This window comes from Sinohyriopsis cumingii, chromosome 15 (assembly GCF_028554795.1).
Source record: "Sinohyriopsis cumingii isolate HCF-2022 chromosome 15, ASM2855479v2, whole genome shotgun sequence".
NCBI lineage: Eukaryota > Metazoa > Mollusca > Bivalvia > Unionida > Unionidae > Sinohyriopsis > Sinohyriopsis cumingii.
In genome coordinates, this window is record NC_142975.1 from 136368096 (window position 1) to 136387921 (window position 19826).

General features: G+C 34.5%; 1 protein-coding gene across 1 annotated transcript in view; it reads right to left on the bottom strand.

Annotated features, from left to right (window-relative positions):
• LOC149782856 (uncharacterized) overlaps positions 1-19826 on the bottom strand; it is a 233243-nt gene that overhangs the window by 45787 nt on the left and 167630 nt on the right. Inside the window, exons 24-26 of the mRNA XM_089934391.1 lie at positions 16390-16565; positions 14351-14510; positions 4057-4140 (exon numbers count right to left, since the gene is read on the bottom strand). Coding sequence (XP_089790517.1) covers positions 4057-4140; positions 14351-14510; positions 16390-16565 — 420 coding nt within the window. The remainder of the gene's footprint in view (positions 1-4056; positions 4141-14350; positions 14511-16389; positions 16566-19826) is intronic.

Consider the following 19826-nt stretch of genomic DNA (forward strand, 5'->3'; position numbering starts at 1 on the left):
TTATGGAAAGTTTTCATTTCTTTTGTCTCTGTGACACCTTTGAACTTATGACCACAAAATGAAGACATGTTTTCCTTGTATCAAATGCAGGCCAAAAAAACTTCTGCTGAAGCAGGTAATAAAAAAACTCGCAATATTGTGCAGAAACTAATCTTCTTCCTAGAGTCAGTGACCTTGATCTTTGGAAAAAATCAATTGGTGTATTTCTTATCATCGATGCAATCCATTTACAAGGACAAAACTATCTTGTATACAAGTAAAGTTATTACAGGGACACCGTTTACTTTCTTTTGTCCCTGTGATGTTGATCTTTAAGGTTTTTTAGCCCAAAACTGATAGGTTTCTTCCGAGCCCCAAAATGCAAGCCTTCTTACAAAATCTGGTAATGGTGGATGGTGAGGAACTCAAGTTTTTGTGTGAAAATGAAATAGGACTGATGTTCTTATGTACAAGTGGACAGACATAACATTATACATGGAATAGGACAGACATACAAGCGGACAGACATAACATTATACATGGTGGACATATCAAACATAGTTTAAAGTGAATTTTTCCACGAACAGTAGGAGTAAATCAAGAGCTCACCAAAATGATACAATTTTACCAGCCATCTTTATGCACTGCCAAAAGATAAAATTATAAAGAACGTCTTTATGCACTGCCAAAAAGATACAATTACAAAGAACGTCATTATGCACTGCCATAAGATACAATTATATAGAACATCTTTATGCGCTGCCAAAAGATACAATTATATAGAACGTCTTTATGCACTGCCAAAAGATACAATTATATAGAACATCTTTATGCACTGCCAAAAGATACAATTACATAGAACGTCTTTATGCACTGCCAAAAGATACAATTATATAGAACATCTTTATGCATTGCCAAAAGATAGTTATATGGAACATCTTCATGCACTGCCAAAAGATACAGCTATATCCAAAAGATACAATTACACGGAACATCTTCATGCACTGCCAAAAGATACAGTTATATCCAAAAGATACAATTACATGGAACATCTTCATGCACTGCCAAAAGATACAATTATATCCAAAAGATACAATTATATAGAACATCTTTATGCACTGCCAAAAGAGACAATTATATAGAACATCTTCATGCACTGCCAAAGATAGTTATATGGAACATCTTCATGCACTGCCAAAAGATACAGTTATATCCAAAAGATACAATTACATGGAACATCTTCATGCACTGCCAAAAGATACAATTATATCCAAAAGATACAATTATACAGAACATCTTTATGCACTGCCAAAAGATACAATCATACAGAACATCTTTATGCACTGCCAAAAGATACAATTATATAGAACATCTTTATGCACTGCCAAAAGATACAATTATATGGAACATCTTCATGCACTGCCAAAAGATAAAATTATATAGAACATCTTTATGCTTTGTTTTGTTTGATGCTGGAAGCAATATGAAGCTGGCATTGCTATTTCACATCTGTATGGGTTTGACATCTCTTTGCATGAAGCAATTAAAAGCAACAATTCATGTCAAACAGGAGCCACAATTCCGTAAAAATTTTGAAAAATATTAAGAATTGAAAGACCAAGGTATTATGGATAGTTCTGACCTGTCAGTCAAACTGGGCACAATGACCAATATAAAAAAATAGGCATTGATTTTACTGCACAGTTATGCCTTGCTATCCGCCACATTTGCTCACAAACATAAGACCACACTTTATTACTACTGTATTACATTGCAAAGAAATTTGAAAGATAATGCTGAAAATCACATAACATTTGTCAGAAAAATAGTTTATTGTTGTTGCTGTGGCACAAGTGATGTAGACTGTCATTAGAATGAACAAATTCAAAATGGATTAAATTTTTTCCCAAAACCAAACACCAACATGGAAAAATATCTGCACTGGAAGTGAAACTTTACTGTTAATCATATTTGATATATAAATACACAAAACTGTTTTTAAATAATGATTGGATTTGTTGTACTTGTGAAAATGTTGATAACAATTTTATGCTAATTGTATGTTTATGTCCGAATTGTCTATCTTATCCGAGTCACCATGTTACATGCAATAAAGAAAATGTGTGTATACATGTTGTTTATTTTTATCTTCTTATTACCTTGGGTATTTTAAATTAAAATTTGGAATATTGGAGTTCTGCAACACGCTTCAATAATGCTGATTTTTCTGAAAATTTCAAAATTGAGGATTTACTTGTACGAGGTGTAAAGTTGACAAAGCACCACCCTATAATTTAAATTCTGGATTAACCTTAATCCTATTCATATCTATAATTGCAAAATTGGATTTTGACATCAATTATTTCAAAATTTTAAATTGAATTATTTTGATTAAAAAAAATTTGTGGAAGGTTTTTAAAAAGTATATTAACCATGTGAAGAACTGAGACTGTAACAGAATATTTTTCTTTTTCTTTATCAGGATCGGGACTACAAATAACAGATAGCTAGGACCTGCCATTTATTAACTACAGAAAAAAACTGATCTTACATATTACTGATTTTATTATACCTGCTAAATGTTATGACATCAAAAAGCGGCTGCAAATATATCCCCTGTCAATGTGTCTGCATGAATCTTTATAACAATTATTTTAACGAGTAAATGGGAGTCATGTTAAGAAACAATATCTGTAACTATTGAATGAATAATATATGTCATGCCACTGGAAATATACAAATGGAAACACAATCTGTAACAAGTGAATGAATGACATTTTTCATGCCACTTTAACAATACAAATGGAAACACTATCTGTACCTACTGAATGAACAACATTTTTCATGCCACTGAAACTATACACATGGAAACACTATTTACAACAATTGAATGAATGACATTTTTCATGCCACTTTAACAATACAAATGGAAACACCATCTGTACCTACTGAATGAACAACATTTTTCATGCCACTGAAACTATACACATGGATACACTATTTACAACAATTGAATGAATGACATTTTTCATGCCACTGGAACTATATGAATGAAAACACAATCTGTACCTATTGAATGAACAACATTTTTCATGCCACTGGAACTATACACATGGAAACACTATTTATAACAACTGAATGAATGACATTTTTCATGCCACTTTAACAATACAAATGGAAACACAATCTGTACCTATTGAATGAACAACATTTTTCATGCCACTGAAACTATACACATGGAAACACTATAACAATTTAATGAATGACATTTTTCATGCCACTGGAACTATACACATGGAAACACAATCTGTACCTATTGAATGAACAACATTTTTCATGCCACTGGAACTATACACATGGAAACACAATCTATAACAACTGAATGAATGACATTTTGTCATGCCACTTTAACAATACAAATGGAAACACAATCTGTACCTATTGAATTAACATTTTTCATGCCACTTGAACGATACACATGGAAACACTATCCATAACAAATGAATGAATGACATTTCTCATGCCAATGAAACAATACAAATGGAAGACAAGTATTTTTGTTGACTCTTTTGAATTAAATTGCAGAACATTATGAATGCTAGTACACAATTTTTGTTCACTTCTGAGTGAGAAGTAGAATGGGTTTATTTTTTGGGGGACAGCCTCTGTTTCAAATTTGTTTTAAAATTACATTTTTTTAAAAACCCATCAATTGTTAATATGGCCTGAAAATGTAAGCAGGTTATTTAGAAATGTATAAAAATATTTCAGCCAACTTGTGTTGGTCAGTGTCAAGTAGGTTTTGCACCATAATACAAACAAGGTTTTCAGACCCACACACACACAAAGTGCAAAAGTTTTAAAAATATGTACAGAATTAAAAATAGCTTTATCTACCTCAAATCTAATTAGTTCATCTATAAATAAAGACCTACCTACCAAACAAGCTTCACAAGACATACAGACACAACCAAATCGAGATGAACCCTCTGCAAGCAATAAGGGCATAAAAAGTGTCATACCCCAACAATCCAGGTGAGTCAAAGAGTCGTGTAAATATGCAGTGAGCATACTTACCTGAACATGAGGGCTCAGGATTCTGCTAATGTCTCTCTGTTTTGCTGTGACCAACGGCTTTAAATGGAGAACCATCTCTGTCAACTAAAAGAAACATATGCAAAATAAATACCTAATGTCTGTAAAACACATATCCCCATTCCCTCCCAACCCCCAAAACATGTTACCTTAAAGTCCATGTGAGTAAGAAAATTTACCTTTTCATAGGGCATAGGGTGGGGATCTCAAAAATGTCCATGTGTGTGTGTGTCTAAGTCCCTGGACCCAATGTCATCTGCATATTTAATTTGTCCTAGAGTCAGAATATAATGTACTGTAATACAGATCCTGATATTAAAGTCCAAAAGAGTACGTGTTGTAATAGATATCACAATAAAGTGATGTAAATATAATACATGTATCAATACATGTTAGGATGAAGAGGCCAGAATATGTTTTAATACAAATAACAATAGTGAGGTCCAAAATATAATATTTGTTATACATGTATTGCTAATTGGTTTACTTTGAAACTTATTACCTAGCTAGATTTTGACATAATTTATTGGGGATAGATTGGCATAATGATAAACCGGCAGAGATCAATACTACATGCCGATATGATAGTTCTTAGTTACACTGGTTTAATAAGACACTTCAAAATCTGAACCAACTCCCTGACTTGCCATAAAAATTTTTTGATAAATTATTACAATAAATCAAACATCTGTTTTTAATATGAATCAGTGAATTACACAACCTGATGTAAACTAATTTGAATTATGTAGAGCTAATTTCTTAGTTTTATGTATGCAACTGTCTACAAAACTAATGGTGCAGCTAGAATGTTCCCACATGTTTGGTAAATGAACATTTCAGTGTAATAGTGTTCCCACATCCTTGGTAAATGGAATATTTCAGTGTAATGTAGTTCCCATATCCTTGGTCGATGAACATTACAGTATAATATGACCTGTGATATTTAAAGCATATGCAACAATTAAACATACTTGAATAATATTAAATGTGTATCATCCATACATGTCACGTATCAGTAATTCAGTATTGCAAATGGTATCAATAATTTAGCACTGCAAATGGTAACACTAATTCAGTATCGCAATAGATATCAGTAATTCAGGATCACAATAGGTATCAGTAATTTAGTATTGTAATAGGAATCAGTACTTACTGACAGGATATCAAATACAAAGGTTATTCTATTACAAAGAAAGGCTTGGAATCTGACTTTAGATTCTTTTAGGTGTGCTGATCTTTTTTAAAAATACTAAGTCAGCAGACACAGGGAAGCCAACTTTAGTTCCTTTTTACTGGTATTCATGGGCATTTTGGAAAAAAATGAAACAATGGAAGAATTTCTTAAAGTACACAATATAGTGCTTTGTGCATGGACATCGATAACCCAGTTTCACCTAGAAGAACTGGAGAAAAGAGAAGATTAGTGATTTTGCCAACAATATCATAGATGAAATTCCAGTGTACTTTGATCTTATTCCTGGATGGATTGTCAATAAGATGGGGGTTACAAGTTTGAGAATTAGCATGACCAGTGCAGATTTTTAAATAAAGAAACCAACCAACCCCCCATGCCCCCCAGACTTTAGTCCCTGCAGTTTCTGCTTCAGTAGATTTGTTGCTTCCAATGATAATTTTTCACGCATGTATTCAGGGTTGGGTTTATGAAATAATGCTGCTGTGGATTAAACAATTTTATCTCAAGTACAGTTTTTTTTTAATAAGTATAATTTATTTTGGAGTATCTTTTTGAATGATTTAAAAGGTGTCCCGCAACTAAAGACTAAAAAAACCCTTATGTGTCCCAGAACATACTGTGCACAAAAATATTAGTTTAAAAACTTAATTTATGGTGTCCCAACATACAGTATAACATCCGTTGTCAAGCAACCTGCCGACAGAACAGACCAATATACAACAATGATGAGATCTGACCTGAAACTCACAATTTGCATTGCTAGTCAAATGACATAAACAACTGTTGAACTTAATTTGTTTGTCATAGTTTGAAATTTGCATCAAAGAAGTTTTAAAAGTGTGTGTGTTTAAAATATGGGCTACCTAAAAAAACCAAAATGGCTGATTCGCAGCATGGTTCATCTTTGATGATGGTTTTATTCACCAAATACTGGCTGATGATAGTTATGATGACAATAATTTTTTAAAGTTATGAAGTACATCGGATTGGAACCTGGAAAATTGGTAATGGAGATACCAGTGGGTGATTTTGAGTCAGAAAATGGTGTTAAATATGAGTCCAATGTACATGGTGGATAGATAAAAATATATGGCATGCTGGTCAATCAACCTTTCAGTAAATAAAGAAAAGGCAGAATACCAAGCCAAATTAAAATACAGACAATTTAGAAGTAGGATGCAATTATCATTTCTTTGTTCAAACGATTTAGTCTTGCGGGATCTTGTGCTACAAAACTATATTTTCATATCTGGGTTAAGATAAACTGAATAAATAAGAACGAAAAGGAGAAATTAAGATATTAAGTGTGATCAAAATAATTCTGTCTGGTAGCTAAAGTGAGTCCTGCATCAAAAAGATCAGCCTTAAATGGCCTAAAATGTTGAAAAAAATTATTGACAACAGCTAGTTTATATTAATATATTTTTGTCATCTTGTCCTGATGTAAAGGCCTTAAAAAATATGTTAACAATAAATGTCAATCTGTAATGTGCATACTGGAAATACAACTAGTAAATCACATAACGGGCAACACCGACAGACCTTCAGCTGATAGAAGGACTATCAAGTTCATATGTGTATTGACAATGTATCACATACGAGGTTGTGTATCATGAATCATATTGATATGCAGCACTTGTGTAACATTCCATCCCTAATAACATGTTACACCATTATGATACATGGTATGATGATACATGTGACTGACCATATCAATTTCTTAATATACTGCGCTCTAATATAAACTCTGGTTTCTTAATTATCTTCAATAAACTTCAATAAAAAAATCTTGATAAAAATGCTACATTACCTTAAAGATAAAAACCCAAACAATTTGATTAATGGTATACACTGACTTTTAAATTAGGTTCAAAGATAAAAAACCAAACAGGCACAATTTGATTAATGGTATACACTGACTTTTAAACTAGGTTCAAAGATAAAAAACCAAACAGGCACAATTTGATTAATGGTACATACCTGCTTTTAAATCGAGTTCAACTATAAACAAAAGACCCTGATCTGGCACTGCATAATGTGCCAGCAGATCAGAGTCAATGTTGTTTGCTATTCTGACTGCTCCAAAACAATTTGCACAGACTGAGATATGCTGGCACATTATGTGACAGCAAATCAGGATCTGTGTAGTTTGCAGCTGGACTTGACTTGTAAGCGAGTATATACAGTAACTATTCACTCAGTCAAATGTTCAGATCTTTAGTAAATATTCACACAACTCTTTAAACTACTTGCTTGGAAAGCTAACCAAAAAAATCATTAAAATTCTTATGCTCTGTCAATTTTGTGCATGATTTTTTCCCAGATTTTCTAAAGTATTCTAGACCTAAAATGGGCAAAAATTACTTTCTAAAGATTTTCAAAACAGTGGAAATCCACATAAAGCAGAAGAAACTGTATACCAATGTATGCCACTGCCTGATCACTAACACTAATCCTAACCCATTTTATTTTTGGTCACATGTTCCTCATGATGAAATGCAGTTATCTAGTTAGGGCTGTTCCAGTAAAACATATACCCCCCCGGGGGGGAAGGCACTTTCAAATTCAACCAACCCACAACAGAAGCAATTTAAAAAATTATGATCCACCTTCAGATGTGTTTTAATGGAGAAACAGTGCCCCCTACAGAAGTATAATTTTTTAACATAATTTCTGGCTATGGGTAAGTGGGCGGTAGAAGCGATTTTAATATTGGGTTGGGGACAGAAGCGATTTAAATGACAGCTGGCTGGAGGTAATCTACTGAATTTTTATAGATCATATAACCTATGGCATATTTTTATTTGTATTCATTCATTATAATCAGTCTTTTGTCCTTTTGTTTGTTTGTCTGTCAGCCAAGTATGTCTCCGATACTGTGAAATCACAAATTTTTGTGGTGGCTTATTATTTGTAGATGTCATTTATCAGTCCCTTAATACCTACTAACTTAACATCCATGAATACAGATTTTATAATAGATATTTCTATTCTAATACAGAAATCATGAATTTGTATCGTTAGTAAAGTCTGTGTTTACTAAAGTGATCACTATGTCTTGCTATTTTTCTTTGTTCTCAGGCATGCTGCTTTTTATTAGAATAATAGTTAAATCTTGTATTGCTTTAAATGTGTGATCAGATTCTTTGATTCCTTGTTATTATTTTTTTCAATAAATGTTTTGGTAAACTTATATGATTTGTCAGAAGAAAAAACCAACGATGCCTGTGGAAGTGATGTCGCATATTTTCTGCATACTTTTACACTATACCATTTCTTGTAAGAACATCTTTTTCAGTTACTGATGTCTTATTTTTACGCCTTGTTGCAAGACTAATATAAAGTTATTAAAAAAAATATAGCAAGTCAAACATTTTTATATCATAAGTTAGATTTTTAAAAATGGATGAAAGTCAAGGAATCATTTTTCCCAGAGCACTCATAAAATCAATGTCATTGCAGTTAACTGTATTGTCAAATAGCATCATCATCATCACTGATGGCCTAGCAGTAACATTCTGCACTTTCAATCCAGTTGTCACAGGTTCTATCTCCCACTTCTAGTCTTTCATATGAGACTTATACCTATGGCCTGAGGAGCTTTCATGGCAGAGTGATATAAGATGCTTGTCTTGTGATACAGATCTGAGGGGCTTCCATGGCAGTGGTACAGTATGCTTGTCATGTGATTACTTGCCTCCAATGTGTAAATGAGAATGTTGCCAGTTACTTGTGGAAGGTCAGTGGTTCTACATAAGTGGTGTTTGGTGTCTCGAAAGGACTTGGATTTTCTTCAGCAGTAAAACTGGCTGCTATATATATAGATTCTCTTCATCTGAAAATGGTGTAAAGGCCATAATGATCTACTGAAACGAGATCTCTTGTCTAAATGACTTCAGCTGTTGGAGATAAATGTCAAATCAACAGAGGCTCCATGTGCCCAAGTGTACTAAGGTGCTTGCTTTTACATCACTTGCACATCTCACAGAGTGAGTTTGTGTCACAGATCAACCAGTTTTGGTTGGTGGTCTTTCGGGGTTCTTCCTCCACCAATATATTGTTAAAAAAAATCACCAAAAACCCACCAAATCAAACCACACTAAATCAACCAACTAATCAACTGTGGCCACAGCAGTAAAGGTACTAGTCAATCATTTTTGCCACAGCTGAATGAGTTTATAACTTTTGACAAGTAAGTTTTGTAGACCTTAGAATATCATCAATTATGCTTTTCTGACAGTTACCTAAAAGTCATCATCAGTTGGTGCAAATAGATTTTTCATGGTGCGCATATGAGATGGAAAAGACTCGAGCAATCCTGCATCACACACTGCCGAAAAGTTTACATTTTAGCTCACTTAAATTTTCTCTTAACAATGTTCATTGTTCCAACTAGAACTGTTATAACTTATTCAAGCTATATTCACCAATATCTGATGATATGCATCTGTAATAAATATTTGAAAAAAAGTATGAGAATGCATCAATGTTTTTCCATGATGCATTTGAATTGAGCAACAACCACAATCAACAAACCAAGAGATAAAATTATTCACATCTCTCAGGCAGAAGTAGGGTATAATCATAATCTGCCAAAAGATTTTTAAATTTTTAAATTTGCCAAATATTTTTTCCAACCATACTGATTCAGTGGACATATCACCAGAATAGACAGAAACAGACTAGAAGGTTAAAATCGATTTGATACAGCTTTTAAGTAGCTAAGTTCATATTGGTTTAGTTAACTGTACACCCTTTATTGTCTTCCTTTTGATGAAATTTCTTATTGAAGCTAAGAAAATAATGTTACACATAAAAAAGAGGCACACTTCAACTCATTATTGTTTTTATTATCCTTCTCCATTGCAGCCTGTTCTTATGATCTTGTCCCCCCACATACTGTTTGTCTTGTTTATGATATGTGTCTAAATTTCTCACTTACTTATCCTACTACTATATAAATGTTCTGTGAATATGCATATCAGTGTGAAACACAATGGGGAGACTAAATCCAAGATTGAAAACCTCTACATTTCTGGATGTATTCTGCTTGGATTCCATATTTCTGCACAAAACTCAAAGAGTTCAGGACTCTGTGTACTAATTCAGTTCCCACTCTAAACCTGTGCAAACACCATGATATTAAAATTCAGCAACTTAACATTTCAAGTGCTCATGATAAAATTTGTATCAGTACAGACACATCTATGACGACAGGTTTTGTGAAAAGAAAACCATAAGAAGCCGCACTATTTTCTGGATCTATACAAATCTGAAATGTTTGCTTTCAATACTGCACCAAAGTGTCAGCTGCTGATTTCAGTAATGAGTCGTCCAAACTCGGGTCTGTAAAGGGACGGAAAATTATGTTAATAAAACAATGTCCCTCACTTTTTTCAGTTACAAGTAGGACAAGCTCTCAAAAGATTGTTTTTACTAAAATCTTACTTACATTATCAACCAATCAGGGACAGTCAAACCCATATATACTCTATTTTAAATAATCTTCACTGATTTATAGTATGGTTCTCGTTCTTTCACATCTGTAGTAATGCGAGTCCTTTAACAACTCTCAATGGTTGTAAGCCCTTTTCGACCATGCTGAATGGACACACTGTAAGATAATGTTCAAGTAACAGAAATACCATGGGATAACCAGAGAACAATAAATCGAATAGTCAAGTTATCTCCCCTGTAGGGATGCTGCCTGGATTTCAGGATGTACTCTAAGTTTTGTGTGTGTATGATCTCCAATGAGGATGTGGTGGCGGTGGGAATAGCCTAAATATCTGTCACTCTTTCTTACTGTTCCACTCTGTGAAGGCTCTACTGTTATCAAAATTCTCGAAGATATGTCATCTCTAGTTGTATAGCGATTATTACTGTGATGTCACTGGGCATGGTCACGTGGTTGTGGTGGGGTCTTGGTTGGGATGGCATAAAGGCCACAGGCTTACTCCATATTTGACAGCTAATTATGATGTTGTCGAAAGAATTAACAAATTTCTAACAATTCAACTGGACTCGGATACTTGATTGATAGTCAATGAACAGGTTCTAAAATTGATGTGTTTATTTTGGAGCTATGTTCGTCCATCACATTCAAGATTTGGATATACCAAAGGTGAAATTGGTATAGTTGCATCCTAAACTACTATCGTGGCTACTTTAATGATGTAATTATTTAAGTAGAATATGTGGTGACAATACGAGCGCTAGTTCTACAACTTTGTGCAAAATACATCTTGTACAACTATTCTGTTGTTTCTAACAACACTGTAATATGGCAATAATTTCTGTCCACTTTTTACTTTAGTACTCTGCTAATTAATAGTTTTAGATTTTACAACATTAAGCACATTTTACTTTTTGACAATAACACATCATTATAAATATTTAGATTGCAAGAAAATAGAAGTTACAATTTTATTAAAAGCACTGGTACCAGTAAGACTAAAGGAGATGGTGAAAAAAAGAGAATCAGGATGAACAGATTAGTAGTGTAGTAAAAAAGCCACATATCAGAATGCATAAAGTATTTTTTCATCAATTTCATCATCAGTTAATGATACTGCTTAAAAATGTATTGTACTAGATAATAGACTTTTTTAGTTATTCATTTTGCAATACAAATACCAAATGATGGCTTGGAACCAAGTGCCAAAAGGTCTGCAGAAAATACCACCATGATCAAAATATATATAGGAAGAACCGAACACAAACAGGGCAAATTTTATCCATCTTGCTTTGAGTTTACACAGATCAGTCAGTCTCTTATGTTTAATGTAATTTAATTTTTGCACATAGAGAGCATGTACACCATTTGGTCATACATCTGCATGATATAAAAGTTTGTCTCTTTATTCTTTTGTTGCCACAGTGGTTCTGCCAACTAGAGATCTACAAACACTTAATTATGTTGTATGGGGATTCTCTGATGTTCCCTATAAGCATTAATCTGTTAATTGTTTCTGAATTTAATATGATCCTCCTCCTCTGTGTAAGAATATTATTCTGTGCTGTGAACTCCTTTCATTGCCTGCTGTCTGAAATGCATATGCATAACTGGCTTGAACAAGTTACTGTTCTTTATGGTTGTGCAATTTTCAACATCTCACATGTACGGCTCCATGGGTATTCTATCTTGGATATCTCTGTTCCAAAAAGAACAGTTTTGAACCAGATGTAAATATATGAGTCCTACCAGGAAAAGTTGCAGTCCCCTCTCAGAAAACTATGCAAATTATAAGAACTACTGGTTGCCATAGAGTTTAATTTCTACATTCTTTATAACACTGACATAGCTCTTTCTTGTTCATCTGAGTGAGTCTGAATTTTTTCGATCCAAGGAAGGTCTTATTCAAAGCACTAAGCTAGGCATCACACACTTTCTTACACTTGGCTACTGTCCCTTCCAAACTATCAGTTCTAGCAACTTTAGCAGTCTCCTGAATTTCATTACAATCTTTGTCAGTTTGCCGTTGAACCCCAAAATACTCATTCAAGTCTAAGTCTCAACATGTCATGATTCCGAGGTCACGTGCATTGCTTATTCCGTTACACTTGGAAATGAACACAATAATGAAAGCTAAAGTTGTTTATTTGATGTACTGTTACAAACGACCACATGTACATCTCTGGGTATTTCTGCCTCTGAATTCAAGCACTGTAAATATCAGTAGATTTTCCCACCCGGTTGCCAGTCAAAGCCTTTGATCTTGCCGCTTAGCTACTGCAGCATGTTCTTTTGATTTACTCTTACAATAGTGACGTGGGGGGGCTTTCAACCACTAAATTCTGTCATTGTAAAGATCAGCACAGCTAACTGATCAACACATTTTCCCACTATGCAGGTGACTGAAGCAGGACTGGCAAGTCTTTGAATTTTACCGCCTAAATAAAAAAAATTGGCGTCCAAATACGCGTAATTATAAGCTATTCCGAGACCTGTCAGTTTTTACTAACATGAACTCTGCCAAAGATTCACTTCCTTGAATCAGTGTTTTGCTGCCTCTTATGCCATATTTTTCTCTTCCATAATGCTGTATTAGGGTTTTAAATCCAACATTCCCTTAATCTGCTTGATTAGACATGGGTATCATGAATAAATATAGACATGGGTATCATGAATAAATATAACCGGCATATTGTCTATCAAACATGTACATCGTACTCGCACTCAACATCAATTTTGGGATCAAAATCACACACTGGTATTTCCAGTAACATTTTCCCCATGTCCAACAGACTGATATACATGAAATTCATTGTCATCATAGCTATCACCAGCCAGTATTTGCCGACTGAAAATATCGTCTGCAGACAAACCATGTTGTCATTCAACCATTTTGGTTTCCTGTGTAGCCCTTATTGGAAACACGCATTTGTAAAACTTCCACGATGAAAGTAAGGCTAAAACTCCATAAAATGCTTGTTCCAGGGCCAATGAACCAATCAAATTTAGTTTAACAGCCATTCATGTCGAACCGAAGTATCCAGATATTTGGATGTTGCATCAAGCGCTGTGAGATAGCTGCAGCAGCGCGAATTATGTTGCATAATGCACTTTAAAGTTAAAAGTTTAATAAAAATTGCATACTGCGCAAAGCACATTTTTTATATCTGACATAATTTGCTGAACGCGTATCACTGCTTCAAAAGTACGCGAATTCGCAAAAATTACGTGTACTCGCGTGTACTGGCATCATTTTCTAACCCAATGTTTCACGTTAGACCGCTAGGAGGGGGTTAGATGCAATTTTAAATATATATTCGTTTTTTTTCCTTCTTTCTGACAACCCCACTAGCGATTTCTCATTTTGTTAACACAACCCACAACAGAAGTGATTTTCCTAACCAACCTTCCACTGTCAGAATCAAAACAGTTCGAAACACAACCTCCTACATAAGTTTTTTTTAAGTGCCGTCCACGGGGGGGATATATGTTTTACTGGAACAGCCCTTACATAACTATACATGTATCTACTACTGTTAGAAAAAAGGATACCCTTGTCTTGCCTGCTTGATGCATGTCAGACCAATAATAAAACTGCTAAATTTGTGATGTAGAATATGAAATACCTTGTAATTCACACTCGATTCCACCTGCTCCTTCATATGGTTTATTCGATTTGCAGGGAATCCCATCTTTTGCAGTTCAGAACTAACATCTCTGTTGAAATGCTGGATCTTTTCAAGGATGTCTGCTTGAACTGTTTCCAATAGTCTCCATATGTTTGAACTGAAACATATTTTCTTACACTAATATTTTGCTGTGTCACTGTACAGAGATACAAGTGTCACTGTACAGAGATACAAATCTTGTCACATTATTGATTAAACCATGCTTCTTTTCCATGAATACAAACACAGACAGCTTGGTAATTTATCAAAGTGATAGAAATTTTTAAAGAAATTTGTACAATTTTTAACTAGATAAATGAACATGTTTGCTTATGTGTGGGTCTAGAGGGCCACATACTTATGGGGGCCAAAACTGTACTGCATCTTGAGTGTCTTTTCCACTGAAACCAACATGTCACCTATGTCCATGTCTTAATGGCTCCCCATCACCCATGTCTGTATGTCTTAACATCTCCCCATCACCCATGTCTATATGTCTTAACATCTCTACATCACCCATGTCTATATGTCTTAACAACTCCCCATCACCCATGTCTATGTCTTAATGTCTCCCCATCACCCATGTCTATATGTCTTAATGTCTCCCCATCACCCATGTCTATATGTCTTAACATCTCCCCATCACCCATGTCTATATGTCTTAACATCTCCCCATCACCCATGTCTATATGTCTTAACATCTCCCCATCACCCATGTCTATATGTCTTAACATCCCCCCATCACCCATGTCTATATGTCTTAACATCTCCCCATCACCCAAGTCTATATGTCTTAACGTCTCCCCATCACCCATGTCTATATGTCTTAATGTCTCCCCATCACCCATGTCTATATGTCTTAATGTCTCCCCATCACCCATGTCTATATGTCTTAACATCTCCCCATCACCCATGTCTATATGTCTTAACATCTCCCCATCACCCATGTCTATATGTCTTAACATCTCCCCATCACCCATGTCTATATGTCTTAACATCTCCCCATCACCCATGTCTATATGTCTTAACGTCTCCCCATAACCCATTCCATGTCGATTTGACCAAGAAAACCAAAACAAAACATACTGAAAAATTATTTGTATTCAACATTCACTTTTACTAATCTACATGTCTCGCTTCTGCCAAATCATTGGGAGGTCCACAAATTCTGCATGATGAAGTGCTCAACACGAGTGCAGCATTGCATCTCTCCTATTCTTTTTTTTCATAACGAATTTGTAAAGTGGTGTTGATTTGTCCCTTCTCTGATCAGACATTTTTTTAAGTTTAAAGAGACCCATCTGCTCTAAGAAGTTACATCCACAAGTCAAACCTTAAAAGCCCATTTGCTTAATAGCTGGCCCTATTTTCTTTTAAAGTACAGACTGGTCCACTACCTAACTTGAATGTCAGTACAATGAATCTGCAAGGTAAAGTTTCAAATTAAAGAAACTTGTCTGTTTTCTTGGAAATGGGTCACTTACAGTTGCTATAAATAGAAAATTAGGACATTACATGTAGGTCTATGCTTGATAAATTAGCTCTTATGCTATTCTCATGCAGCAGTCTTTCTTTTTAGAATATTCTGAAATTTTTAAGATAGTGCAATTAAAAAGATGCGACTATAAATGACAAACACGACTATTTATTGCTTTATTTTAATTTTAATTTTCAATGTGCCAGAAAAGCATAACCCATACACAGTTAAGTGTCAGACATAATTTGGTGTAAAAAAAAGCTAATGATTATGCCAAAAGCATAAAGGTTGGCATGTATGCATCACTCTTGTCCACGTCTTGATGTCTAACCTCTCTATCCAACTTGCAAATTCTCCTTACCTGACTTGCAAATTGCCAAAACTTTAATGTTGATGCTGCTGGGTATGTGTTACTTTTGTCTCATCAGGCTTGCTTGAGTGGTGAGATCAAAATCAGGGTTGTGTCCCAGCACAGAGAAAATTAATTCTGTTGTAAATCGAGACCAATAATAAAACATACCTGAACACTTTGCTCCAGACAACAGTGATGGTCCTATAAAATGGTTCAGACAGTTCCTCATTAAAGTCAATGTTGCCAAAAGTTGGTGAGGAGTATACACCAAGTCGCTGGATGGTGGCCTTGTATGTTGTCCAATGGAGACCTCCGGCTCTGCGGTTTGCAGGATCTGTACTTTGCTACAACATACAACAGGAGTTCTGTGAATGGTGCATGCCTGTGTCATGGTTTAAAAGTCCTCAGAGTAGATCTAAATATATTCTGTGCAGAAATAATTTTCCTTCTTTCAGTCAGTGACATTGATCTATTGCCTCTAAATCAACATGTCTTTTCTTTACCCTAAGTGCAAACCACTCACAAAGTTTGGTTTAGTCTGTAATGTAGAAATGATGTTATTGTGTAGAAACCATTTATATTCTATCAGTCGCTGAACTTGATCTCTGAATGATAAAATCAATCCCCCCACCACCCACTATATGCTAACCGGACACATAGCTTGGTTAACTGTACATATGGATGATAAGGACCTAAATTAATATGCCGAAACCATTTTTCTTCATTGGTGACCCTGAACTTTAACCCAGAAATTAATATTGTTCTTCCTTGTCTCGAGTACAAGCCAACAAAAAGTTTGATAATTGCAGATGGTGGAGAACTCAAGAAGTTGGTGAGCTTGACCTGTAGGCCCTGAAGTCAACAGGGTTCTTTGTTACACATAGTACAAGCTATCCATCACGTCTGGCAACTGTTGATGGTGGACGATTCAAGTTTTTGAGTGGAAACCATTTTTCTTTTTTCAGTCAATGAATTTAACCTTTGAGCTTGTGAACCCAAAACTGTGTGTCTATTTACATGTGTGTGTGATTTCGATTTTTAACATTGCTTTAACAATTTGAATTATATTACTATGACACATGCATTGTGACAGCTTATAGTGATGTCTAGCACTGGGGCATCATGCTGCAGACATGCAGCATCGTTTCCAACCTGTTACATTATCTTGACACCAGGCCATTCAGTCTTAACACTAACCTTTTAACAGTGAGCACCAGCTGCAAGTACCATTTTTAAAAGTCTCTGGTATGACTCAGTCGGGGTTCGAAACCACAACCTCCCACAGCTCAAGTGGATGCTTTAACCACTTAGGCCACTGGAGCAGTTTCAATAAAAAATTGATAGGTATGTATGTACGGACATGTGTAGTAGTGTTTTACATTGTACCTCAGCACAAAAAAGGTTATGTAGTGCCAACAAAATGTTAAGTTTTGAAAAATGTAACAATGAAAACAAATTTAGGAAGTTAAGCCCTTCCAAACACACCTCTCATTTCATAACTCATGCACAATGTGGTCCAAAAAAAGACCACACTATAAGCAAGGGCGTGAGTTACCTAGGGACCTCAATCCAAACTGGACATCATGAAAACTGTGGAGTGGGGTGGTGTAGGAAGAACTAGAGTTTAATGGCTAAATACTCATTTTATAATCACAATGGGAATAAATGTCAATAAAGTTGTTCATTTTTTGTATAAATTACCTTTACTTCCAAGATACCCAACCTCGTTAACATTATTCCAACTATTTCAACAACCTTCACATGTATGTGAAAACACTGTGCATCACATCATTGCTTTTAGTTGTTGATTCAATTCACAAACAAGGGACAATTATTTTGTGAAACAACGGAGTCTATATCAAAATTAAAATTATTTTATTGTTCTATTAGTGAAATACTGATGTGAATTCACTGCAAGTAACAGTGAAACTTCTTCTCATCCCCCACAAAATTCCAATTCAGTGCTAATTCAGGAGTTTTAAGTCAACTACAAACTCTGAAACTCTTTGCCACAATGAGATGTATCATTGAAATAAAGCTTTTTATTTCACCAAGTATTCATTTAACTTGTTTGCATTGCTATCTTTGATCATTTTTATAAATGTTGTTTATTTATATTATATACACAATAATATTTATAAGTGTTCAATTAATCAATTAAAATGAGTTGACCTGACATGACTGGGGCTACCAGCTTTTACGCTTTTCTTTTATTCCAACCCCAAACATAGACCCTTCCCATTCCAGTTTTGCTGCTGCTTTATTGCATGTATTAACCTTCCATGATTAACTGGTTTCCTCTCAAGCTAATTTATTTATAAAATCTGTGTTTCTTCAAGAAAACTATATTACCGAATCTTATCCAATAACAGTATTTTATTTCATTCTAAGGGTTCAAAGATTAATAATTCATGACAAGGTGACTTAACTTTTCAAAAATATGTAATGCCTAATTACACCTCCCCCCCATGTGTTTCTGGTTGGCTGACCATTTGTTTTCATTGCCAACCCAAGCTCTTTTTCCCACAGGGTAATAAAAAAAAATCATGAAAGTGATTTGTGCATCTAATTGAGCTGGTTTAGCCCAGTACTTAAATCACTAAGTACATTATATACACCAATCATTGTGATATACATATAGTTTTAAAATTTAAAAACAATATACCAACCATAACTTTTTTAAACCAGTGCAATAGGAAACACACATTCCCCCCCCCCCCAACATGCATTTCCAGGAAACGCAGATGACGATGATGCTTTATTTGACAGGTCCTCAAAAAAAGTCTTCAAGGATGGTAGTGAAAGTAAGCTACTGTAGCCAGTGTATTTTCTGTCTTAATTCTGGCCTTTTATATTTTAAAAAAATAAAATTTCTGCACATGATATTAACTGAGTTGGATGTTACACAAAACAAATCTGTATGCACTGGAATTAACCATTTTTATAAGAGAAAAATCTGATCTTCAAACAAAAATACAAAATCCACACACAATCCACTTACCTCAAATGAAATCAGGTAAATATTGGTGACGGATTAAAAGACAATTAGAAACATAAAATTAATAATACATGAAAAGTATACAAATACTAATAATGCTATGTCTCATTTCAGTTTACTGTGAGTAGGCCAAAGAACTAAGTCGTTAAATCACATTTCACAATCCTGTCAACAGAATGATAAAGGAAAGGACTTGTCATCAGACATGATTAGGATGTCATGTATAGATTTTTTGCAGCATTTGACAGTTGTATTTTTAAGAGTGAATAATACAACATTTTGTGGATAACTTGCTCATTCTTGATATCACGTTTGTTATTTTAAAAAATAACATATCTGACAATCACATACCTGCAATTTAGTGATGACAAGTCCACCCATTCTGCAGCAGGAAAGTGGTCTTATAAGAGGAACGACTTTTTCAAAGGGGATCACACAGATGTAAGCAGTAATTACAATGAAACTAAGTAAGACATAATAAGTAATTTTTAAATATTTAATATTTTCCTGTAAACATCGCATACATAATACAGAATCAATGTGATAAATCTAAACAAATATTATTTTAAATAATTATTAATAAGCATCACTCATGGCACAAAACCTT